The sequence below is a fragment of the Trichosurus vulpecula genome, chromosome 8 (assembly GCF_011100635.1).
Source record: "Trichosurus vulpecula isolate mTriVul1 chromosome 8, mTriVul1.pri, whole genome shotgun sequence".
NCBI lineage: Eukaryota > Metazoa > Chordata > Mammalia > Diprotodontia > Phalangeridae > Trichosurus > Trichosurus vulpecula.
The window spans coordinates 185,090,125-185,117,781 of NC_050580.1; the positions used below are offsets into that span (position 1 = coordinate 185,090,125).

General features: G+C 37.7%; 1 protein-coding gene across 1 annotated transcript in view; it reads left to right on the forward strand.

Annotated features, from left to right (window-relative positions):
• The first annotated feature begins 419 nt into the window (after positions 1-419).
• AVEN (apoptosis and caspase activation inhibitor) overlaps positions 420-27,657 on the forward strand; it is a 220,991-nt gene continuing 193,753 nt past the window's right edge. Inside the window, exons 1-2 of the mRNA XM_036736676.1 lie at positions 420-704; positions 25,132-25,306. Coding sequence (XP_036592571.1) covers positions 420-704; positions 25,132-25,306 — 460 coding nt within the window. The remainder of the gene's footprint in view (positions 705-25,131; positions 25,307-27,657) is intronic.

The following is a 27,657-nucleotide window of genomic DNA, read 5'->3' on the forward strand; positions in this document are numbered from 1 at the left end:
AACACCTGTCTCTCTCCCTCCCAATCTGAGGGAAGGGGAAGGGGTGGAGGAGGACCCACACCTGCCTCTGGGTCCCCCTCCACCCCTACCCCTGGGGTACTGACCTCCATCGCCAAGGGCCAACATCCCCTCTCCCCGTGGAGAATCCTCCAATGCATCCCCTTCCCTTCCCTCCCCTCCCCCCAGCTCCGGGCTCCCGTCCTAGGAGGGCTGACCCCGCGGCCCCCAGTTACTAGAGGGCGGACCCCGGGTAGGCCCGCTGCGCTCCCGGCTCCGCACGCGGTCGGTCGGTTTCCGGCAGAGGCCGCGCTCTCACAGGGCGGCGGCGCCGGGAGCGGGGCGGGCCAGGCCGCCGGATCCTCTCTCCCTCCCCGCCTCCCTCTCTTCCCAGGCCTGGGCTGCGGCGGCAGCGGGGGAAGATGCAGGCGGAACGCGGGGCCCGGGGAGGCCGGGGGCGGCGGCGACCAGAGCGGGACCGGCCAGGTCAGGGTCCTGAGCCGGGGCCCGGCGCGGCCGCGAGAGGCGGCGGTGACGGAGGCGGCGGCGGCGGCGGCCGAGGCGGCTGGGACCGGAGCCGAGGCCGAGGCCGGGGCGGCCGCGGGGGCCGAGGAGGTCGGGGAGGCGGTGGCGGCGGTGCCGCACACGGGGCCCAGCGGGGCGGCCGCCGGGAGCAGCGAGGCCGGAGCACGGGGCCCAGTGATCTGGTGAGGGAGGAGCGTGTGTGTGTATATGTATGCGCGCGCCCGATTGCCTTCCCCCGCCTGGGGTCGGGATAGTGCCCGGGGTGGGTGTGCCCGCGGACCCGCCAGACAAGATAGTTTGGGATTTTGCACGTGGAATCTGTGCGCATGGGGCGTGTGTGTGTGTGTGTGTGTGTGTGTGTGTGTGTGTCTGTGTCTGTGTGTCTGTCAGTGTCAGTATGTCTGTCAGTGTCAGTGTGTGTCCGTGTCTGTGTGAGTCTTTGGGTATGACGTATGGTAGAAGGAGGGGGTGTGAGAACACGTGTTTGCCAGTCTCTGGAGGGAGAGGAATGGGGTGAAGGAAGAGCCGCTCATCCCAGGAGGGGCAGCAAACTGCCATAGATCCCGTCCTTTCAGGGATGAGACAGCGGTGGGAGGGGTAGGGATGGGCTGGGGCACTTCTGGGAGCTGGGTATGTGTGCACAGAGAGCATCGTTCATAAAGATTGTATGTCAGAGAGGGTGAGTGATGGCTTGTTTAAAATTTAGCTAGGCTGGTCCCTTGAGGACAGACTGCAGTTTGTTCCCAGCTTTAGGGGATACGGTCTGGACCTCTGCTTTGGTAGAGAGAACTCCCAAGTGAGGAAATTCCATAGAACAGCACCTGCTCTGAAATTTATATTCTTAGAGAGTTTTCTAGGGGCACTGACAGATTAGATGACTTGTAAGGGGTCTCACTGCCAGTATGTGCCAGAGATGGGTCTTAAACTGAGGTCTAACTGGCTCTGTGGCCAGCTTTTTTACTTATTATGCCAAGTTGCCTTTATATCATTTATCAGCATTCCACTCTGAAGAGATGGATCTCTTGCACAGCCTTACTTGTGGATAAATCACTATTTAAAATCATAGCAGTTTCATTTTTCTCCCTTTTTTTCCTTATTTTTCAGACCACTAGGGAAACAGGGCACAAATTGCTGATACATAAGAGTTGGAAGGTGTCTAGAGAGATACATTTTATCCACATGCCTTTGGAATCTAAATCATACTGCATAGATTCCATTCAACAAACATTTGTTAAATATCTACTGTGTGTAAGGTTTGTGCCAAGTGTTAGACTTACAAAAAAAAATAAACCCTACCTTCAAAACTTACATTCTATTGGGGGATACATGTACAGATATTAGTAAGTACAAAGTATGTGCAAGATAATACAAAATAGTGTCAAGATGAAGAATACTGAAGTGTGGGGGATAGGGATAGGAAAAGTGGCTTCTGGTTGTGTTCTGGAAAACCTAGAGATTCTCCGCTGTAGAACTGAGTTAGAGAGTGCCTTCCAGATACAGAGGACCGTTTGTAAAAAGGCAAGGAAGTGAGAGATGGAATGCCGTTAATAGCAAACAGTAGACCAGTTTCATTGGACCTCAGCATGTGTGAGGGGTAGTAATATGAGATAAAACTTGAAGTTAGTTGGGAGACAAACTATGAAGACCTTTAAATGCCAAGCAGAGGATTTATTATTTTTTACTGGAGACCATGGAGAGCTACTGATGATTTTTGAGTAGGGAGGGAAGTAACATGGTTAGATGTGAGTTTTAGGAATATCAATTTGACAGTTGTATAGAGGATAGACTGGAGAGGAGGCTGGAAGCAGGGAGATCAATAAGGAGTCTCTCTTAATTGTAGGGGAGAAGTGATGAGTTCCTGAACTAGGGTAAAGGCTGTTAATAGTTAAAATGGGGCTGATAGAAGAGCTTGATGCTGTGGAGAGTTCAAATCTTATCTTTGCCCGTCATTATGTGACCTTGAGCAAATCACTTAACTAGCTTCTCTATCTTTCATTTTCTAAATGAAGAGGTTGGACTAACTAGATGGCTTCCCTAGTTTTTTGGAGTTGAAAATCTAGAAGCCAATAATCATTGTGTCCTGGATATTTCTGCCTCTTTATCTGTAATGCTTCAATCTGATGGGCTATCAGCATATGGTAAATGCATGAAAATCTAGAAACCTTTACTGAGCTAGTTGTTGGTATATTATTAGATTTTTCTCTCACACCTAGAGAATGCAAATATCTAGAATTTATTAGGACTGAATTGCCGATGAATTTTTCCTTTTCTTTTTGATTAGTTTCATTTTGGAGGTGTAAAGAAACACTACTAGTTAAAATATATAGTATGAATAAAAATGCTATATTTAAGAATTTTTACTAAAATTTCATAACAAGGAGAGGCAGTATGGTGAAGTGAGGAAAGATCTATTTTCAGAATCACAAAGATACGATTTCCAGTTTTGCATCTGAGAGATGCAAAGAATCCCTCCTGTAAGAATCTGAGCAAGTACCTCCTCCTAGTACTCTAGGCAACTCTCAAGACAACAGGTTGCAGAATACTTGCTGTTCTGCATTGGTAGGAGCTGTGCCACAATGAAATAACAGGTCCAATTAAAAAAAATCTAAACTTAGTGTTCTGCAAATTCCAACTTTGTGAATGTTTTTTTTTTTCCTAATTATAGCTGGCACTTGGTTTTTTGCCCCAGAGGGTCCAGACAGTGGTTCCTTTTCTTTTTCTTTACCTGATCCAAGTGATAGCTATTTACTATTAATTTAATCAGATTTCTGGTTACTAAAGACCTAACTTTTTTCTTTTTGCTAAGTAGAAATTTCTTCATCATTGCAAGCCAAGTAGAAATGGATGTGCTATTAAAGGATAGTCACAGAAAACTAAGGCTCTTCATTTCATTCTCCTCTTAAGGCTTATAGAAAGTTTGGTGACATAGTTACAGGCTAAAAGAATGAGCTTAAATACAGTAGAAGAAAATTGTTTTAGCTTAGCTTAGTAACCAGTAATATCGGCACCTTATGATAAAGTTAAGAAGATGATGTTAGGCTCTTTGAGCAATGTTTGTGAAGTCAACAAGTTTCTGAAGTCAACAAGTATTTGGTAAGTGGCTCAGATTCTTTGGAAATCGAATGGGTACAAAACTTAACTAAGTAAATAGTGGATCCATAGAAGTAGAGGGGGAAGGAGGAGAGAGCAAGCATTTATTAAATACCTGTTATATGCCAAGCACTGGTCTAAGGGCTTTACACATATCCCATCTGATCCTTCCAACAACCTGGGAGGTAAGTGCTATTATTATTCCCATTTTGCAGTCAAGGAAAGGGAGGCAGTCAACTCAATTGACTTGCTCAAGGTCACACATCTAGTAAATGTCTGAGGCCAGGTTTGAAATCATGTCTCCCTGGTTCCGTGCACTATTCATTGCTCTGTTCATTGTACTACCTAGTTATTTCAAGGATCTTTTTTCCTTTACAGATGAGGAAACCAAACCCTCATGAGAATAAGTGACTTTCTCATGGTTGTACTACTAGTTTGTGTCAGAACTGAAAATGGAATGCAGGGTCTCTTGACTCTAAGTCTTGGGCTTTTTTTTTTTTTTTTTGCTACAGCATAGATGACTTTGATAAACACACACACACACACACACACACACACACACACACATGCAAATTGTAATCACTGTGAGAGGCAGTATGAATAGAGAGCTAACTCCAGAGTCAGGAAGGTGGTCTGGGTTCAAGTTCTGCCTCTGACGTATACTTAGTCTTCCATCTTAGATAAGTCATTAACCTCTTAGGTTCCCTCTTAGTTCTCAAAGACTAAAAATTGCAGAGCAGGTACCTTCCAGGAATTGTCCTGTCTTGCACATCTGCAGTCTCAAATTGCCTGTGTATGCGTTGCTTATTCACAAAGTCTAATGGGTATTGTTTGTCATCAATTAGACCTTGCTAAGTAGTTGACACTGTAGTTGTCCTGCTCAGGGCAGACAGTCTTGGTTGAGTGAGCATATTAGCGAAGTTTAACGTGGGCATGAGATTTATAAATCTGGTCCCATCAGAGTATTTTCAATCTCAGTTTGATTTTATCCTTTGTGGATTATCTGCCGAAGTTTTAGTTTCCCTTTGTCTTCCTTCTCCTATGTAGCCTGTGTTTGAGGCACTTCACTTTGATATCATTTAAACTCTGCAGACTAATCATAATATTAACCAAGTAAAATATAAGCAGAAATGTGAATTTGCTGTGGAAATTCATATATTGCATAGAGGCCTGCACTTGTAATTTCAGTGTTTTACATACATACATACATACATACATACATATGTACCTGCCTACCTACATACATACATGCACACATTCATAAATGAAAGTTGGCATCTTCTCTGAAATTTACAGTAGTCTTAGAAAGTTGCTTAGGGCCTGAGAGGTTAGGTGATTTATTCAGGGTAACACAGTCAATGTTTGTCAGAGGCTGAACTTGAACTGAGGTCTTCCTGACTCCAAAGCTACCTCTACACTATATAATGATACTTCTTATATTCTGAAACCAAGTTATCGATGATACCTGGATTATCTGTAGTTTTGTTTGCTATACTGCTCTTCTTTTCTATCTGTGTAGGTACTTGAAAGTTGACTTTAGTTTGAAGGAACATGAATAAACTATAGAGTTGTCTTAATTGTGTGCTTACTGTATACAATATATACAGTCAAATACAGTCATCTGACATATCGTTCTGTGTCTAGTTGTTGGGTATAGACTTGGAAGTTTTTCAATATACCTACCAAGAAAGTCATGTTACTCCAAAATTTTACCTAAAATGTTTAAAAAATTTTTATTCTGATGTTAAATATCCAAAAAGACTGTTTCTATATGCAAGGCATACCGCAAAAGAGGATTCTGTATGAAGCTGTCTATCTCTATTTCATACCATTTGCTTTTTTTTTTTTAAAAAGTGCATAATAAATTCCAAACTTTATTTTCAAATATGCCCTGCTTACCTCTGCTTCCTTCTGAATTTATTTTTTTCTCTTCTTGGCCATTAAAAAAATCATTTATCAGCCCTTTTCATCAGATTTCATTAGCATGGTTATTGCTAAACCTCCCCCCTGCCCCAATTAAAATCTAGAGAAAGAGTGGTAAAAAGCAAAACAAAACCCTTATAACAAATAAGTACAGTCAGACAAAATTAATTTAGACATTTGTGTATGTCTGTTTCTGGACCCTTTGTTTGGTGCTTCATTGTAGATTTTCTGAAGACATTGTTTTTGTTGCTGTAGTGATCAGAGTTTTTAAATATTTCAAAGTGTTTTTTTTTTTTTTTTTTACTGCATTGCTAATTTTGCGTAAATAATCCTGGTTCTCTTCACTTCATTTTGTATCAATTCATGCTGCCCAGGATTTTCTGAAATTGTCTCTTTCAATATATCTTTTCTTTTTAACACAGCACAGTAATATTACATTATAATCATCTGTAGCAATTAAGTCATTTCCAAATTGACCAAATGGAAACTAAAGGCACCTCTTTAGGTTCTAGTTCTTTTCTTTCCCTGCCCTTTTTATTCCCCATTCCCCAAGGTCAGGAGGTTTATTTTGCATGAGACTATTCTTTCCCCAATATTACTCTTCCCTTTAATCCTCCCTACTCTTCATTTTTGCTTATTTTCTTGTTGCGGTTGATGTATCTCTGCACCAAACTGCATGTGTGCATTTAGTCCTCCTTTGTCTGTTTCATTGAGATTCATTTGATGCCCACTCTGCCTACACTTTCCTCCAAGTTTATTTACTCTACTCACCCACTCCAGTTTTGAAAAATATCAAGTTCTGTCTGCTTCCTTTCTACGCTAGCATATTCCTTTTTTTTACCCGCCTTTATCTTTTTCCACTTAAAATGCTCAGGACAGAACCAGTCCACCCTTGTCATTTGTTTCAGTCATGTCTGACTTGCCATGACCCCATTTGGGGTTTTCTTGGCAAAGATACTGGAGTGGTTTGCCATTTCCTTCTTCAGCTCATTTTACAGATGCGGAAACTGAGGTAAACAGGGTTAAGTGATTTGCCCAGGGTCACATAGCTAGTAAGGAAAATGTATTTCTGACTCCAGGCCTACCACTTTATCCACTGTACAACCTAGCTGCCCCAATCCACCTTTAGGACCTCCATTTTTCTTATTTAATGTCCTCAATACCCTTTGAAGTCTTTAAAGTTCTGAAGAGTTGCTTTTTCCTTTCCCTTTATCAGAGTGTTAGCTCTGTATCACACTACCATTCCTTCCCATTGCTCGAATACTACCTTTACTAGATTTCTCTTTACTTGTATTCATATTTAAGAGTTCCCATTCTGCTATATTTTCATCAGATAAATACCATTAGTGATTTCTTTCATAGTTTTCTTGGATTTCATTTCTTGGATAAGGTTTGCCACTTTCTCTTCATTTTTTTCCTCTAGAGCTTTCATTTTATTTATCTCTTGCTTCATTTCTTTAGTGATTCATATAGTCATTGTAGAAAATCTATTTTTTCCTTTTGAGTCTGTGATTTCATTTGTTATGAAATGCTACTTCTTTTTGGAGATCTCTAGATCTACAATATATTTTTTATATTGGTATGGATTTTCTTTGATTTATATATTTCCCCAAATTTAGTACCTAAACTAAGGCTTTGTGCCAGGGCTAGGTTATGTCCTTTGCTGCCTTTTTGGGGCAGAGGAGGTTGTTTGCCTTGCATAGGTTCCTTGACTCTTAGAGGTTCAGAATGCTAGACTTTAGGGCCTTCTGTGTAATCTCAGGACAGCACTAGGCACCTTAGAGCCTTATTGTGTCCCCATCTGAGTGCTGCTCTGCCATAGTGGTCACTGCAACTCTTCAGGGCTTCCAAGGTTTTTACCCTGGGATTTTCTGCTCTCGTCTGGGTCTTTCTTAATGGATTACTTAGCTTATGCTGCTTCCAGACAGAGCCTTGTAGGTTATATGTGTCTCTGGGATTCATTTCTGATTTCGCTGGGAGACTGCCAGCTCATTTGCCTGTTCTGACACTGGCTTTGTTGGGTGGCCCCCTTTCCTATTGACAGTGGGCTTCTAACTAGATTTGTATAATCCGGAGGTGAAGGAAGGCATTTGCTGTGGTTTCACATCGGATTTCTTGATCATTATTCAGTCTGGTATGAATTTCAGCTTTTTGCTAGAATAGATGTGTGGGAGTAGGGCATCTCCAGTTTAGGTTTGAAGAACCTCATACCTCTGTTATATTTACAATATTTTGTTTTTTACTTTTCAGATGGTGGCTAATATGAGATATTCACTTGGAGGAATCTGGTTTGTTTTTAATAACAGAAAAATAATTGATCATAATGTATATAGTGCCAGACAACCGTTTTAGTACTTTAATTTCTAGATTCCTTATTGTATTAGTTATAATTAGCAAGTTTATATCAGTCTTTTCCATCACTAAGCATTTTTTGTCGCAGTATCAAATTTTCATTGATCCTACTAATAGCCACCAAGATGTGTATTCAGGTCTGGGTTTGACCTTGATTGATTGTGTGCCTGTGGGCAAGTCATTTACCTTTTTTTGATATTTGTCGAGCTTTAATTTCCTTATTTACAAAATGGGGATGTTAATGATACTGTACTATTTTTTTCCACAGGGTTGTTGTGAAAAAAATACCTTGTAGATTGTAAATTCTATATAAATATGTGGGATTTTGTTTTGTTTTGTCTGGACCTGTGATTTAATTGGTGTGGTAGTTTCTCTGTTAGTGGGAATCTTCAGCTTAATCATAATTTATGATTTTAGAGAGTTGCCCTGTATACTAAATGGTTAAATGACTTAACAGTGGTATCACATCTAGTATGTTTCAGAGTCAAGACTGTAGTCTAGGTCTTCCTGATTTCAAAGTTTTATATCTATTTTGCAACATTGTCACTCCGTTATTATTGAATACCTATTAGGTTCAAAGCACATTTTTAGGTACTCTGGGAGATAGAAAATAAATAAAACTCACAGGAAATTAAGATAGGCACTAATTATTGCTTCAGGAGCACACATCTCAAAGTACTTTAAAAAGATTATGATTTTCTGACAGCAAGGCTTGATGACCAATCATAATTTAGCTTTGTTTTCTTATTTATACTCTACATTTTTTGAAAGATCTTCAGAAATCTACCCAACCATTATTAAGCTGAATTCTTCCTCCACAGATTCATTTTATTTTCTACTCCTTTAGAGATTATTGAAGAGAATTGACTCCAAATGTCGTTTCTATGTCATGACTTCTAGTATTTGACACTGTTGGTGATTCCGTCTTTCTTGAAATGGGATTTTTTGTTTTGCCAAACACTTCATCTGGCTCTCCTTCTCTCTCTCCAGCTCCATTTTCTTTTCCCATTTCATAAATGTAGACATTCCTTAAGGCTGTTATCTTTACTTTGTTTTTCTCTACCCTCTCCTTTGGTGATCTCATTCACTCTCATGGCTTCACTCATCACCTCTAAGAAGCAGTCTTTTGGTGGAAAGAGCATTGTCCTAGGATTCAGGAAAACTGGATTCTATTCTGATTCTGCCACTAAGTAGCTCTGTAATCTTGGTAAAATAATTTCTTTATTGCCCCCTCTAACATTCGGTGCCAAACTCAACCTAAAATTAGGTACCAGTTCTACTGAACGGGTGCGAAACAGCTGAATCACACCACTGTACCACAACTGTTATGAGTAATTTTGCTGAAGCATAGCTCTGGTCTTGTCATTTACCAGCTTAGAAACCTGTAGTGGTTCTCCTGTGGCCCCACAAAATAGTCCAAAGAGTTCCTTGCAAAAACGACTTGTAATAGTGAATGAGCACACAGCAAACTTGTCTGCCTCATTTTCTGCCTTCCTGGCTGCATCTGGTGTGCATATGTACTATAGCAGCTGGTTCTTAGGAATTTCCGCAAGGCTCCAATGCCTTTTTCAATCAAAGCTCCTGCCAGGGTGCTACAGTACTCTTAGAGGTAAGAGGCTCAGCTAAATGCTTTATGAGACTAGTTGGAAGCTTAATATAGCAATGGAATCATAGATTCAGAGCTGGAAGTGCTAATCTCCCCATCCATTTTATAGGATCACATAGTTAGTAAATGTCTGAGGTGGGATTTGAACACAGGACCTTGTGTTCTAGCACTTTATAGTGTCAGTGCTACTGCTGTCATCTTTCATGCCTTACTCTGGCCTGCAACTTCTGGTTCTTAAGAATAAAAACATGAAATTAGAAGAGTTTCCTTTTCTCAGGGGCTATTTATATCCTCCTGTCTTGTTGGCAGAGACCATAAAATTGGAAGCAAAAGTTGGAGATCCAGTCAGGAACTGTTGCTGTAAATCTTACCACTTTTCTGTTGCTCTACTTGGGTTATACTATCATCCTACCCCTTGGTTGCCTCACAAATTCCCATCTCCAGTTATCTACATCTCTCACAGTGAACTCCTAATCTATTCCAGTGGCTTTAGTTATTACCTTTATACAGATGATTTCCAAATTTATATTTGTGTCCCCAAATCCTTTTCCTAAGTCTTCAAGTTCCAGCTATCCGCTTAGATTGTGCTTTTTTTCCTCAAAACTATTATCACCCTTAATATTTCTATTTTTGCTTTTCTAGGAACCTTGTTTCTTCTAGGAACCTTGGAGTCTATGACTTCATAGTTCTTCATTCTATAATCCATTCAATTGGTTGTCAAACCCATCATTAATCTCTTCATAATCTCTCTCACATCTGACTCTTCATCTGATTCTCATTGCATTCACCCTGGTTGAAACTTACATTCTTTCTCTTGAAGAGACAAGACTATTGTAAATGGCCTCCTAACTAGCCTTTCTACCCTTCGTCTATTCATGTTCAGTTCCTCCTTTAGAACAAGGGTTTTTAACCTGGAGTCTGTGAACTTCTTTTTAAACTATATTTTGATATAATCAATTTCCTTTGTAATCCTACATAATTTGTTTTCTGTGTTTAAAAACATTTTTTCCCTGAGAAGAGGTTTATGGGCTTCACCAGACTGCCAAAGGGGTTCATGACACAAAAAAGGTTAAGGACCCCCACTCTAGAATTTTGCCTGAGTAATCTAATGCACTGCTTAAATCATGCCACTTCTTCATTCAAAGATTTACAGTGGGCTTCTATCTAGCAAATAAAATAGGACTGATCTTGGCATTCAAGATTCTCCATATTCTGGCTCCAGCCTACCTGATCAGCCTTATCTCATTCAAATTCATATCTATCTATCTATCTATTTTATATATATACACATATGTATATGAAAAACACACACACACACACATATATATGTATATATATATATATATACGTACATACATACACACACACACACACAGAGTTTTAACTAAATTGTACTACTCTCCATGTCTTTTGTCTTCTTTCCTTCTGCTATTCTCCATGTCTAGAATGGATTCTCCTCTCCTTCACCCAGGCTCAATCTTTTGAATTTCCTTCCTTCTTTCAAGGCTTAACTCATATGCAACCTGCTCATTGAAGCTTTCCCTGGCTGGTGAAAATGGTCTCTCTTTCCTCAAATTTCTTTTGGCACTTTGCCTGGATTTGTCACTTGCATTTATCTCGTTGTCCCTTATATGCTAGTTATTTGTTCACTTATACTCCCCTTATCCCTTTCCCATCTTTAGATTGTAAGATTCTTGAGAGGAGGACTTGTATTATATTTATTTTTGTATCACCAGTGTCTGTCTCAGTACCTTGCATATAGTAGTTTATTAATACATTTTTGCTGAGTTGCAATGAAGAGGTGGAAAAATGCATGTTCAAGGTGAGTTCAGAAAATGGAGAGTAGTTCAATTTGACAGGTTTAGGAAAACATGAAAATAAGTCTGGTAAGGTCAGTTGATAACACATCATGATAAGTGGTTCTCCTTTCTGTTCCTTTATTTTCTTTCCTTCTTTTCCCTGTCTCTGTCCCCTTTTCCCTTGGATTCCCCCATTCACTTATCCTCCTGCTCTTTTTTCCTTTCTGTATCTGGTGTCCTTCTGGGTCTTCTATTCTTCTTCCCCCACTTACATTCTCTGTAGTCTCTCCTCCTAATATCTTGTTCTTCCTCATTCCTTAAAGTATTGCAATGTAGAATTGACATTTTAATATATTATATATTTTATATATTTACATATTATATATAATATACTTATATACATTTTAATATATGCTTTACTATTTGTTATATTTGCTGAATAAAGTTTCAAGATCGTTGATTTTAATTTTAAAAGTCAAATGAATTGAACATTTCATATTTCTCTTTCAAAGAAAAGCCATCTAAATTCTGTTACTTTTTAAACACTTTTATATGGCCCTTTATAAATTATTTTCCTTAGGGTCAGTGGTTATATATGAGGGTTCTTTAACCCTTGGACCTGCAAGAGCTAGGCAATTGCTGCTATTATAGGATTCCTATTCAATTTTTTGATCATTTATGAGCATATTTACATTTTAAAACCTTGTAGAAACAATACACATTTTAAATGTCTTTTAAAAATATCCATAGGAAAAAGCATTGTGAGAGTTTTTTTCTTTAGGTATTCAACAGTGGTCTCAAGTATGCTTTACAGAAGTATAAATTGCTTGAAAGGGAATGAAACATGGTGTTGACCTATCTTTCAGTAAAAAAAAGTTCAGACCAAGGAATTTGTGCAGGGTTGGCACAACTGGGAATAATGTAGTGAATATGAGTTTGTTGTTCAGTCATTTTTAGTCATGTCTGACTCTGTGACTCCATTTGGGGTTTTCTTGGCAAAGATACTGGAGTGGTTTGCCATTTCCTTCTCCAGCTTATTTTACAAATGAGGAAACTGAGGCAAACAGTTAAGTGATTTGCCCAGGGTCACATAGCTAGTAAGTGTCTGAGGCCAGATTTGAAGTCAGGAAGATGAGTCTTCCTTGCTCTAGGCCTGGCACTTCCTCTATCCCAAATGTAGCTGCGTCAAATATGAGTTAGTGTAATAAAATCATTCCTAGACACTATACTCCTTCTAGTGCTTGTTGGGTTGATAATTGAAGCAAAACCAGCAACTCAAAACACAATCTTAAAAATGAACAGCAGGTGGGGTAGTTTGACCAATCTCTTTCTTCATTCCACTGGCATTTGACTTTCATTCATACTACAGAAATTGATTTGAATTGTGAAAATATTGCAAAACTACATAGTTTAAATCACATCTAAGGGCCTTATACGACCTTGATATAAATTAATAATTCTTTCTACCTCTTGGCTTGGGATATCAATTTGGTCAGTTCCCTGGGTTGTTGAAGTTTGTGACCATATTTCACTATAACTTTCTTTTGTGCCTCTACTCCAATTGTGAAATCAAAGAATGTAAAGACTAGAAGGGCCATCTAGATCATCTCAGGGAGTGGTCTTATTTTACATATGAAAAAACTGAAGCCCATAGAGGTAAAGAGGACAGAAATTGAGCTAAGCTGCTATTAAAGCTCAAGTCTCTTGATTCCAAATCTAGTGGACTTTCCATTACATCATTCTGCCTCTTGCCTTTGTTGCTTTAATGTCACTAATCTTTCTAATGGGGAAAAGAGAAGAAAATGGAGCTAGTCTGAAACCTGAGGGTGGAAAGCACCAATGATGATAGGGTATTAGCTTTTAGATTTGTCATTATTTCTGTGAGATGAGTCAGTGTTTTTTGTCTGTCTTTATGTATGTATGTGTATTTGGACAAACTTGTAGGTACATAAGTTAGGGAGTGCTAGCAGATCGGGCACCTTCTCTGCAGTTTATAGACTTAGAAAGTTTCCTGAGAAATTAAGTGAATCGACTAGGGTCATAGAGCCAGTTTGTGTTAGAGGGAGAACCTGAATCTAAGTCTTTCCAACTCTGTGACTAGCTCTTTACTGCACTCTGCTGCTTCTGCTTGCCTTTTTGGGTCTTGTTTCTCACCACGTATGTTTATATTCATTTATTTTGTATGTATTTGTAAAGATGTGTTTTTAGAGAGGGTCCCTACTTGTGTAATCACAAATTTAGTGACGTACTTAATTCTTTTTCTTCTTAATCTTTCAGCTCTCCCCACTCGTCTGGTGTTTATTTCATTCTCCCTGTGGGGTGGTAGCCTGCTTCTATTTTTAACTATAAAAACCTCACTTGGCTTAGAGATAAAAGGCTGCCCTGTCATAGCTTCTCTCTACCCTTGATGGGAGAAATTGGCATGTTCAGTGGAGTGGGCAGGAAATGGGCTCCAAGGTTACTGCAGTTCTTTGGTTCCTGCCTTTTCCCAGAGAATGGATGGATATTATAAAGTTTGCATCACTTGGCTCACACATAGTGGGTTTTTTTTTTAAGTCTTTGGGATATAATTGTTCTTATGTATCTACCGTTAATTGCCTCCCACATTCTTTCAAACTAAGATTGTTTGTTTGCATTGTGTTTATCCCTTCCATCTCTCCCCACCCTTTGTATTGTGTTTGTACATTTCTTTAAGGAGCCTTAGTATGTATTATGAATGTTTTCAAACGGTACCTGAACCTTAGTAGGTAGGTTGGTAGGCAAAGGCTGGTACTACTTTTTTCCATCTGTGGTACAGAAAGACTAAAAGGCTCAGTGGGCAGCTGTGTATCTCAGTGGCTAGAGCATTGGGACTGGACTCAGGAAGACGAGTTCAAATCCAAATCCAGCCTTCGATACTTAGATATTTAGATAAAGAAGACTCTGGGCAAGTCACTTAACTTATGTTTGTCTCGGTCTCCTTACCTTACCAATGCCTCATAGGGCTATTGTAAGCATTAAATGAGATAATAATAATTATAAAGCACTTAGTACATTGCCTGGTATTAGTAAGTGTTACATAGCGATTAATAGCAGAACCAAGACTGGAACCCAGGCTTTGTCATTCTCAGTGTCAGTGCCAAAATGACTCCTAGCAACAGGGATGCATAACAACGGGTGATAGCTTCCTGTTGCTATGCAGTGTTGTAAATGTGAAAGTTCCTACTGTAGGGGGGCTATATTGTGTGTTGGATCCTCTGTCACGTTGGCAGGAGACACCATAGAAACTATCATATATATTTTTTGTATCTTCTACTGCGTATCTTAAACTTGGCACTGATCTGTTGTTTTTGTGAAGGAATAGTGTGTGTGTATGTATGTATGTACGTGTAATAGAAGGGCCCTAGAGCAAAATTGTTCTTTCAGTCGCTTTTCTTTAAAGTAGAAAACTATAACATTTGGGGTTTTTCTGTAGGAAAAGCAAATATTAGATCTCTATCATCTACATATTTCTTGTGTTTACGTGTGTGTGTATGAGAGGGAGAGAGAGAGAGAGAGAGAGAGAGCGCCATCAGTTACCTCTCGTCGTTTAAGTGGTGGCTTGAATTTTTAGTTTTTATTTTCCTTTTGCCCCTTCCTCTGTTTTACAGAGCACAAGATGAGCTCTTAATTTGATAATAATGTTCTTGGTAGGGATGAAGTGGTGGGGAAGGTAAAAGAGATGGGGCTTGGCATTATATTTGTTTCTCTAGGTGGTTTTCACAATGAAATGTATGTAAGTAGAACATTTCTTCCAAGACCTTGAAATGTTTCACTTACTTTCTCTGGCAGCAGGTGTTATCCTTTTATTTTTACAGTGAGAGACATTGGAAGGTGGGAAGGTTTAATGAACTGCCTATGATAGTGGCACTACCGAAAACAGTGCAGTTATCTATTCAAATTCCTTAGTCTTTGGTATGTTATGTTACATACTCTTCATGGGAAAAAAAATGAAATCACCACCTGGCTCACTTTATGTGTATGTATTTGTTGAAACCTCAACATGAGTTCCTATTTTTGGTCACATCAGCTTAATCGTGTCAGGTAGTCTTGGGTTCATAGATCATACCTGATACACAATTTACTTGCTTAAAGATAAACTATAAGTTTTATAGCCCCCCTTTAAAAGGTGCCCTGTATTTAATAAAGAAGATAACAACAAAAACATACCATTTAAGAACAAAAATAAAAGTGTCACAAAAGAGATTTTTTTTCCCTTCTATCTCTCTCTTTAGCCCAGCAGAGAAGGAGAATTCAGATACCTTGCTTTCACAGAAGCAAGTATCCAGTGACGAGTGACTCCTAAGAGGAGAATAAAAGTAAATGTGTGTATGGCTTTAGGGGAGTGAGAGATGAAGCTTTTTTTTTTCCTGGTAGTAGGTTGCAGTGACAAAGGTTTTGGCCACTCCACTTGTATTAAAGTTGCAATTATCTGAGGCAGTTGGCAAAAGAAATCCATTTGTATCAGGCAGAGTTAAAGTTGTTGGGGAGCAATATCTCATTTTTATCTGATTCAAAAAAGGTAAGTATTTTTGAAGGCTTTGGCAAAGTTATCCTTGCCATATGAAATAACTTTGGCATTTATGCTTATATTACTAATCTTTTCCAAATGTTTAAGTGGAATTGCTTGTCTATTCCAAATAGCTTTCTTTTTTCTTTTTAAAGGGAACTGTATATTCAGATAGGTGTTAAATTAGCAGCTTTTGAAATCTGTCTCCTTCTGAAAAAGGTGTGACCTAGGAAATGATAATATTGGCTTCCTTAAGGCTGTTTCATACACGTGTGATTTTGTCTTTAGCTGGAACCAGATACAGGGCTCTGATCAGTCAGGGAATCAGGAGATTAAATTTAAAAAATTCTTTTGTGGCTATGAGGGAAAATGTCACTTGTGCCCTGGGAAGGAATGGGAAAAATATTTCCATTTTTTTTTGTTCATTCATGTACTGACTAAATATTAGACCAAATATTCTGAATAATGGAAGAAGGCTGAGCTTTTGCATTATTAGCAACAGACAAAACTATGAATCAGGATGTGTCTTTTTTTTGTAATGATCTCCCTTTCAGTTGTCCTTTCCTTCCTAGGTTCCTCTTGCTGCTGCCTGATTGCTTAGGATTTTCTGTTGTGCTTTACTCTGGTGCTTCCCTGGGCAGTTCCCCAGGTTCCAGACTTTCCCCTTTTCTTCTAATTTAAATATACCTATCCTGTGTTAGTCTTTGATAATAGGCAGTGACTTTTTAATTTTTTGTTTCCAGGTAAGATATTTACATTTTAATAGGGAGACAAATACCAAAAGAATGAATCTAAGTAGGAATTTGAGCCATCATCATAGGGTTGTCTAGTTTTTTGTTTTTTTTTAGTAGATGGGTCTTATGGTGCTCTGCAAATTATTACAAATATATGACAATCTTATTCTCTTCATAATAGAAAGAGGTAGAATTTTGGACTTGAAAGGAGACTTGACTAGTTGTCATCTAACTCACCTTCTTTAATTTATGTGTGATAAACCTGAGGCTCAAAGAGATCTTTACAAGATCATATTGTAAGTTAATGGCAGAGCTGGAACTGGGCAGAACTGAAGTCTTCTGACTTGCTATTTCAGGGCTCTTTGTACAACTTCACATTGCTTTGTCCAAGGTCTGTTGACATTGTCCTCTATTACTCAAGATTTAGTTGTTATTTTAGACAATTATGGATTTGTACATTTGAACTTAGAACTCTCCTTATTAAAGTGGCATAGATTTTAATTTTGTGCTCCTTCTTCAAAGTTGGATTTGAGGAGTACTACTTCTTCTTATAAATAAAAAAATTCCAGGATTGTCTTCTGTGGAGGATAAAATGTGTCATTTAAGTTTTTTTTTTAAAAGTAGAGAAAAGAAGTTTTAGTTCTTACAGTTTATGACACTTTAAAGAAAAGCATCCTAGTCTAGATATTGGGATTTACATGCTAGGCTTCAGCAGCATGTGAACCAAGAATTAGCAGAAAAGCAGGATAGTTTTCAAAGAGGCACAGGAACTAGAGACCAGATTGCCAAAATTTGCTGGATTATGGAGAGAGCAATGAAGTTCCAGAAAAACATCTACTTATGCTTCATTCACCACACTAAGACTTTTGACTCTGTGGATCACAACAAAATGTATCAAGTCCTCAAAGAGATGGGAGTGCCAGATCATCTTACTTGTCTTCTGAGGATAGGGTACCAAAAAGCAGAGACATCACCTTCTTGATAAAGGGCTATAGTTAAAGCTATGGTTTTTCAAGTAGCAATGTTTGGCTGTGAGAATTGGACTATAAGGAAAGCTAGTGCCACAGAACTGATGCTTTTGAATTGTGGTGCTAGTGAAGACTTTTGAGAGTTCCTTGGACAGCAAGGAGATCAAATCAGTTAATACTTAAAAAAATTAATTCAGGCTATTCACTGGAAAGTCAAATACTGGAGCTGAGCCTTAAATACTTTGGCCACAGAATGAGAAAACAGGACTCATTGAAAAGACCCTGATACTGGGAAAGATTGAAGGCAAAAGGAAAAGGGGATGTCAGAGAATGGGATGGGTAGATAGTATCATAGAGACAATGAACATGAACTTGGGCAGAATTCAAGAAATAGTGGAGAATAGAAGGGTCTGGCATACTATATAGTCCATTGGGTCATGAAGAGTCAATTGAATGACTGACCAACAATTACCTAAAGTGGATATAGAGCTTTGAGAAAATCTACTCTTTTGATGAATGCTAAAAACTTCCTATCTTTTTCAGTTCTCTTTTCTTCCTTTTCCACTAATTAAACTTTCTTTTCCTTTAAGGTTGGAGTAACTTTCTAAAAGTCACTGATAAAAAGAGACACAAAAGGGAAAACAGGGTATATACACTACACATCTTTGCAGGGTATTTTTCCATTTTGAGTGAGGTTATCTCTTTGAATTCTACCTCTAAAAAGTGTATATTATTTCTTAATTGCTTGTTATTAATGAAGTTGGCCATGGTAGTGGAAAGGCAACAGTTTTTGCTCAAAAAAAAGTGTTGTCATTCTATAGATGGATAAGATAGTGAACTTCAGTCAAAGTTCTTTAAAGTGGATTCTTTCCTTGTCTGCAAACAATCTTTTTTCTTCCATTTCTTAACACATTTTCACTTCAGATCCCAAATAATGTTTTCTCAGTAATTGTGTCATTCAGTTTCTTTAGGTTTTAAAGGTGCCATCTTACTCTGATTTCTTTTATCTTCATGTAAATGTTGTCTTTGTAAATGCTCAAAGGCAGAGATATTTTTTTCTTTAATGATAAAAATTCAGCCAGCCTACAAAATAGAAAAGTCATGTTTTGTGTACAAGTCCTATTAAGGTTCATCAAAAAAGAATAGATTAAAAATATGAAAAGCATGAGGAGGTGGAAACACACACATTAAACTGTCTCAGAAGTATATGATGAACGTTGCAGTGGAAAGGCTTTTAGAAATGCCTAGTTTCCAATGAATAATTAATGATTACTTGGTGAGTGTATGAACTCTTCCACCTTCAGGTAGGATCTTGAAAGGGGAGTAATTGTGGCAGGCACATTCATTCATCAGTATAAAAATAGCAAATGAAATTAAAAGTTTATCTAATAGTCATGATCAGGTTTCTGATTTTATTATCATCCCTTTCACTTTGGTAGTGGTGGTTGTGGTGGTGTATTATATTTTATGTCACCATTTATTTGTGGGATTTTAACTGAATAAATACAATTACACTAGCTACTGGAGTTAAGACTGTACTTCCCTTTGTGATTTCTGGTTCCTTTTGTCCGTAAAAGTGAATACATGCAAAGTTTCCAACTCTGTATCAGGGCTATCCAAAATGTGGCCCATGGGCTGCATGCTGCAGCAGTGCGATTTATGTGGCCCACCTACAAGCATAGAAATTTACATAAATGCTTTAGTAAACAAAGCCGAGCTACCACAGAGCTCTCACTAAAATGGCAAATCAAAATATATTGTCTGTTGTTTCAATAAAAACCTAAGGTTGTTCAGCCCTGATTTAGACCATATATTAATGTGGCAGAAATGGAAGTACAGATTCTTATGTCAAATTAATGCAGTTATTGTGAGGTTGTTTGAGGGGAAAGAGATCTTTTGCCAGATGGCAATATTAACACCTTCATTAGCTTCAGAATAGCTTGAGCATGACTTGGACTATCTCCTCTCTGTATTATTTCCTTTTTTCTCATATTGTCTCTTCACAGCTGATCTCATCTGAATGAGCTGTTCTACTTCAGTTTAGCTGTTAAATCTCTTTTGGTATTTAAAAAAAGTTGTTCATCTACATTTGTGGAATAGTTTTTTTTTCTCTTCAGTTTCACCAAATAAGCATTTTCTTTTTTAAACTTCTCATTTAACATATGTACGTGTGTTGTAATTGTAAATGTCCTCATCATATTCTATAGTGGGAAGAACACTGGATGTGGGGTCAAAGGACTAGAATTCAAATACTGCTTGTCATATATTATCTTGGGCACTTAAGTAGATGGTCTCTAATGTGTCTTCCTACTTTAAATCTGTTATCAGGGAGGGAGGGAATAAACATTTATTAAGTGCCTGCTGTGTGCCAGGCACTGTGCTAAGTGCCTTACAAGTAGTATCTCATTTGATCTCACAATAACCCTGTGAGATTGGTGCTGTTATTCCCATTTTATAGTTAAAGAAACTGAGACAGGCAACAGTTAAGTGATATACTCAGGGTTACACAGCTAGTAAGTATCTGAGGTCAGATTTGAGCTGAGGTCTTCTTTACTCCAGGCCAAATACGATATCCGACTGTGTACCACTTAGCTTCCTTTAAAGATAGTAAATGAAATTGAAAGTTTTTCCAATAGTCATAATTATGTTTCTAACCATTTTATCATGTTTTCACTTTGGCAGCAGTGGTGATTTAGTATTATATTTTATGCCACTGTTTATTTGTGGGGTTTTAACAAAATAATTAAATACAATTATACTAGCCCTAGGAGTTATAATTGTAAGTCTACAATTCTCTTTCTGGTTTCAGGTTCCATTTTCCCCAGCAATAGAGTTGTGCCTTCCTGATGGGTCAGTGTTTGTCATTTGGGTGGGGGGGGGTGGTAGTAGTTTTATGTGTGGGATTTTCTTCTGGGAATGATGTATATATATGTAAATGGAGGACCTAGCTATGATGTATGTGGAAGAGTTCTGAAAAACTGAAGTGCTATATAGAAGTAAAAACGTGATGCTATCCAACAGTTGCTTCTAATGTGCAAGGTATTGGCATTGAGGATACAATGACTGAAAATGAAAATAATCTGTTCCCTTAAGGAGCTTATGTTTGCCAATATTGCAGAGACCAGAAGAGAGGGAAGCAGGTGATCTTTTTAGTTTCCAGTTTCAGGGTTGCTATAGTGGTATTTCCAACCATCAAAATCCAATATTCAGGCCTTTATCATAGGATTATAGATTTAAAGCAGGAAGGAAGCTTAGTGGCCCAGGCAATTCTTCTAAAACTATAAATTGTAGAACAAATGCTGATCTTCATTGGTATAGGAAGTTTCTTCACTGGCAATTCTCTATACCAGTAAAATTAAAGGTATGGTTAAAAAAGCCATCCAATTACAAATTTAACAGTTATGATTGGTTACTTTTTTAGATGATTGTCTGATCATTAAAATACTAAGTTTTAATGAAATTCTATCTAGCTATTCCAGTGGCCCTAGAATACATTTCATTTAATTTCTTTTTCCTTTGTCTCTCCTTTGATATAATCTACATTTTGTGAGGAATAGTGGGAAGTTGTTTGAAATTCGTGAATAATTGAGCCATTTCCTTCTTGGGTTAAATACAGGACAGTTCCTTTTCTCATATCTTGACACCACTAAAATGCAGAACATAAACCTTCAAGAGATAAGGGCATACATATAAATGGCAAAAATGATCCTTTGTTTTGCTATGTGTTAATAACTTATGAAGTGGCTGACCTGAATGATAATCATTTAAAAAATCCCTTGGGGGATTGTTAAGTTTTTTTTTTTAATAAAAGGAAGAAAATTAACGAATAACATTGCCTATATAACATTCTCAGATTGCCTTATTAAAATGAAACAGATTTAGTTCTATAAAGTACTGTGGTGTAGGTTATTTCTGTGATAGTTAAAACAGATCTGAGACTTCAGTGAGTATGTCTTTTCAGTGGTTCCATTGTGCAGCTCATCTAATTTTTATGTGCTGCACCCATTTTTTACGGATGAATAATTTCAGTGGAAGTTAACTGTTTACAGACTCTTTCATAGTGACTTAGAAACTTAATAAGGAGACATAATTTCAAGATAGCAGAGTGTCTCAAGGATGTCCTTATTTGAAGTATGTCCGGAATACTTAAGTAAGTAGTTGGTGTAAGATGTTTCATTTTAAGAGGACTGAATCTTTAAAAAGGAAACTCACAGGCAGAAAAGAGTGTTAAGGTGAAATTCAAAGCGAGGGAATTTCTAAAGGACAAAGTCTGCAATTTTGACTTAAGGAAATTATTCCGAGGTTTTTCTAAGGAAATTGTTTTTTTTTTTCCAAGAAAATTGAATTGGTTCTTGTAGGACAAAACAAGGATCAAAGAATTCTTTGACCTGGAACTGCCATCTGACAGTGCTGGTCCTGGGGACATTGTTGACAAAGCCTGAAAAAAAGAAGCCAGGCTAAGCTTCTGAGTGCTGGTTTAGAAACTCATTTGGCCAAAAGCGTGAGAGTAATAAGGGGAAAATAGACTTTTAATACTTAATGAGAAGGCAGAAAGGAAGAAAAAATATCAATTACACTGACTTTTGTTACAAAGTTGTAAATGCCTTAAAGGGAAGAGGGATATATGTCAGAACTATCTTGTAGGTCAAGAAGATGGTCCTTTTTTTTTTGCTTTGTTTCACTAACAAAATCTTGGAGTGTGAGAGAGACAGACCCATTTAATCCTAAAGTCCCCTTAGGGAATAGTGCTTCAACAGCCTGATACCATCACATTTTCAACCTCAGTAGCTCCTGAAATTAATCTCTTTTCCAACAAATTTTGTCCCATCTTGAGGATTTTCGTGTCTTTTTCTATTTTTCAATGTACAGGAATTCCAATACTACTCCCTACACCTACATGTTCATTTAAAGAAACACATTTAAAATTTTTCTTCTCCTTTATTGTGACATTATAAACCTCTTTTAGTAGGACTAGTTAAGCATTTGAGAGTGTGAAAAATGCTGGTATTGTCATGATTGTGGTAATTTGGGTTTCAAGTAAGTATTCCCTGCATCTTTTTCTTTAGAGAAGTCTGATGAAATGTAAGGATAGCTGATGGATTTTTTTTTTTAGCTTTGTAAAGATGAGAAAAGGGAGCCAGGACAGGGTTCACAAAGAGGGGCTAACAATGCTGTTAAGGTTGAAAAAAATTACAGAATCTGGCTCCTTAGTGACTGGCATGTTGTCTTTGCCCATAAAAAGCACTTAGTAAATGTTGGAATTTCATTGATTTGGATATTTAGTGCCTTCTTCAACAGGAGGATTTTTGTCTTATGCTCTTGGCATCTGTGGTAAATAGTTAAAAGACTATAGTGATGCTCTATTTTATAGGTGGAAAATCCTAATGATTTGTCCAAGGTCAGATGGGGTGTTTACAAATGGCAGAATGAATATAGCTAATTCTAGATTATCTGGCCTATTTTTGTCTCTAGTCTTTAATCTCTAGTCTAATTTTTTGGTTGAATTTAGATTGGTGCCATCTCTGAGCAGTCATGTTAGGGAACAGTACCTTTCATTTTCATTCTGTGTGAGAAATTGATGCAGGGCAAAGTGAAAATCACCACTTGAATTGGATAAAACCCATAGCTCAGTGGTAGGCATCTATTTATTACATCTTTCTCTAGCCTGCCTTCATCACATTGCTCCTGCTCTGCCCCCTTCCCCTTCCATTTTGGTTATTGGAAGCCTTTAGAGAGTTGCAAAACATACTTGTATTCATTACTATGCCTTGCTTAGTCACGAAGCCCAATTTGTTTTAAGTGGGCCTTTTTGTGCCATTGGATGAGATAACAGCTTGGTAGCAGATTGAACATATTAGTGTCTAGCTTGTTTAACTTAATTGGCTGCTGTTCCTTTTAAGTGCTGCAGCCAACATCCAGGTATGAAATGTTACAATTAAAATTGCCAGACTGATTTTATAATTATGATCCGAACATAATAATACCTTGTATTTGTATAACCCTTTATGGTCTTCAAAGTACTTCACATCTATTATCTCATTTGATCCCTTTCCACCCACCAGCTTAAGGCTTTTACATTTCTTATTTTGCCCATGATCTTTGGGAAATGAGCAAAACTTTAAAAAATGTGAAGTGATATTTAACAAGTATTCTCTCTTCTTCCTCCCCTCAAGTTACTGCAACTGTCTTCAGAGCTTTTTTTCATTATTTCTCATTACACTCTTGAGGAGGAGGTTAATGACAACTAGTTGTCTTTGCAGTTGAAGGGGGAGGGGGCAGGAAATGAGACACCTGTTAAGTGATTCCTAAGGTTGGATAGTGAGTCATTCAGCTGTTCAGAGCATAGACTATTATAAGCACTTGGTAAATATCAAATGATAATGATGGTAGGGGCCATTAATTTGGATCTTTTAATTCCTATCTCAGTGCTCTGATTTTCAGTATTCTGATAATTCCTTAGCCCTTTTAGCTAGTGAACCCTTTTAGCTTTGAATGAACAATTTACAAAATTTTTATTTTTCTGATTCCCCCTAGCTATGCTTGAGGCTTTGATACTTACGTAGCATCTTTTATTTATGTGTAATACCAAGTAATGGATATTTAATTTCCTGATAATATACCTTGCTGGTGTATTTCTTTAGACTCTTATTTTCCCTACATGATTTCCACTTATAAGCACTACTCCTAGTGTCCTTCCTTTTAGAAGTTTCTGCCAGTTGTTATTTATATCAACTGATTCTTGGTAGCATCTTTTGGCTCAGGGTATATTTTCTTGAATCACGGTAGACTTTCTGGTTTTTGTAGGTCTTCACGTTCTTCAAGATACTTTAGACCATTTCTTCTCTTTTTTAATGGTTGGGGGAAAGGAGAATGTTCTAGGATCGGGTATCGAGAGGACCTTATAAGGTTATCTAGTTCATCCCTTGTCTCCACATTAGCCCTTCTTACATATATCAGAATCACATCTTTCTTATAAAACTTCCAGACATGCCATGTAAAATCTCTTGGTAATCCATCCCAGTATATAAATCCCCCATATTGACAGTGATGTCTTTATTAATCCTCAAGACTGTCCTCCAAACTCCTAAATCTTCCATTTCTCTCTTAATGTTATGGGAGCGCAGATCTGGGCATGGCATTCTAGGAAGGGTCTGAGGAGGGTTAGGGATAGTGGAAGAGTCATGTTAGGGATCCCATCTACTATACTTTGTCCATCTTCAGTGTTGTAGAGTATGTCTGAAATGTAAGATGTGGAAGTGAAAGTTTATTTCTACTTCAAAGTCCCTTTATTTCAAAACAACTGCAGCTGTGTTGCTTTGAGATGAAGCAGTTATTATAAGTTTTATTAGCATAGTTTTTAGAGGCTCGGATGTTAAATGGATATTTGGTGAATACCTTTCTGAATTTTCAGTGAGAAGTGAAAATCTCTGTCAATGTATTCTCTATAATGCCTTACAGTTGAGATGTCCCAGCATATCAAACAGCTTAGTGTGTAAATTTGTTTATTCCTAATACTTTTTGGCATTACTTGTACAATAAATGTCAAAAGAAAAAAAATCAAGATTTTTTAACTTCCTGGTGCTTATTGAATTTTCTGTAATGATTACAGGTAGAAGGTGATGATGCAGAAACCTATGAAGAAGAGAACAACGAATGGGGAAATTATTCCAGAAGAAAGATTGTCTCTAACTGGGATCGATATCAAGATTTTGAGAAAGAGGCAGAAAACGAAAGTGCAGAGTCACAAAGGGGGACGGATTTCAGTGTCCTGCTTAGCTCTGCAGGTAGGAGTGCCATCTTTGTACTTATTATTTCATTTTCTGAAGGTTGGCCAGATATTTGTATTTTAAAGTGTTTTTAGTAATCAGCATTCTATAGTTGGTTTTTTTTTTTTGGTCTTACTGAGTTGTGACTAGGTTTCAAATCCCAGTGGAGGTTGATCATAGTAGTGCTGTGAAATATCTGGCTTGTTTTTCTTTTTCTCTGTGGAGGTTTTCATGGACTAATATAGTATGATTAAAATCACTCTGAGAGATGGAGGAAAAGCTTTACATGAATAGAAAGTACTGAACACATACATTGCATATGATATTAGCCTGAGAAATGAAAATAAATTTTTCTGAAGCTATAAAGAGAGAGTCTTCCTGTGTTTTGGGAGACATAATTACAAATATTTATATAGAACTACTCTCACAAGTAAGTAGCTAGCCTAAATGTTGTAACAATAATAATAATGATAAACATTGAATAGAGCTTTATGGTTGGCAAAGCCCTATATATAGCCCATATGAGGTCTGAGGATCTCCTTCTTTCAAACAAGCCTTGGTTGTTGGAATAAGGATACCTCTCCTCTAGGGATACCCATGGGGAGTTGGAGCTGATTCTCTAGTACTATTAATGTCCCCTGTCCCCTGCTCAAGATTATCAATTGAGGATCATTTTAGCCAGACTAAGTAGCCTGTAGGAAATGTTGGTATTTAATAAGTTGGTATGTTGAAAGCAGTTGGTTCAAAATACCACCACCCCCCCAAAGTGTGTGACACTTTCCCACAAGTACATACAGATTCTCGGGGAAAGTAGCCTCAAGCTTATGGAGAACATGTGGCAAAGGTATAACACATTCTGCTTTGTGGAAATATTTTTCTTGACTTTGTGCTTTATTGAAGTTCCCTTAAACATGGTGAATGTGTCCAGTTTGCCCTTGGCTTCTTATGTAGCCATTGCCATCAGCTATGAAACTGATTAGAAGGGGTTCCTTCTCAGGGGTTTTTTGGGGATGTCATACTTGCTCCAATTTCTGGAATGACTACTCACTCACTGGAACTTTAACTTTCATTGGACTAACTTGATGCCGGACCAAAAGGGTGTAACAAATTCCCGTAGACAATTGGGACAGACCTCTCTGGCATCATTTTAATACATCCATTGACTTTGTTTTTCTCACCCCATATCGTGAGGTTACTAGTTAATCAAATGCTAAATCAATAATGTGATATAAATAAATCAATAAATACAAAATAATAATACAAATAAATAAATAAATACAAATTGATCAAAATCATGTGACTTAAAATTGGAATAAATAGCTTACTGCTCAACACACGTTCTTTGTGTGTTTAATTTAATTTAATTATCTGAACATTCTCATCATCAACTTTTGGGAACTTGGTAAGTTCTCCAGCAAGTTCCCTAAAATATTATAAAATATGGAATTCATGAATTTGTGTGCTATGCTTCTGCAGTCATTATGTTAACGTTCTCTGTATTGTTCCAGTTTTAGAATATGTGTTGTCAAAAGAAAGCCATTCAATGGCTTTCAGAGACTTTTCACACTTGGTTTAAAGCAGGGGTTAACATTTTTTGCATTGTTGATCCATCCAACAGTAGAGTGAAGCCTATGGACCCTTTCTCAGAAGAATGTTTTTAAATACATAAAATAAAATACATAGGATTACAAAGGAAACCAGTTATATTGAATGGTTATCAAAACAGTAAAAAAAAAAAAAGCTCATGGACTCTAAGTTGAGAACTCCTGGTGTAAAGCCAATGATTGATTGATTGAAATATGCCCATATCTAGTGGTATGAAGGTGGGGTGGTTTCCCTCCCACCCTTGCATGTACATTATTTCATTTGACCCTAACAGTTACCTTATGAGGTAGGTGCTGTTATCTCCATTTTAAAGACAAGGAAACTGAGGTTTTTGGAGAGGTTAAGTAATTTGCCCAGGGTCACACAGTAAGTTCTTAAAGCAGGTGTATGAGCCTAGTTTGAACCTAGGATTTTTCTGACAAGTCCAATGCACTTTCCACTATGTTATGCTACCTCTCTGTAATATGTCGCCTTTCTTCAGTGTCTAAAGAAGTTGTGTAGAGGAATGGATGTAGTGCTGGGCTAGGATTCAAGAAGACCCAACTTCAGTGTATGCCTCAAACGCTTTCTGTGTGAGCTTGGGCAATCACAACCTTTCTGAGCTTAGCTGCCTTTCTTTGTAAGATTTGGATAATAATCTCTGTATTACCTACTTAACTGGATTGTCTGAGGATCACATAATATATACACAACACTTTTCAAACCTTAAAACACTATACTAAATGCCAGTTTAAAATTGTGCATATTAATGGTATAATCTATCA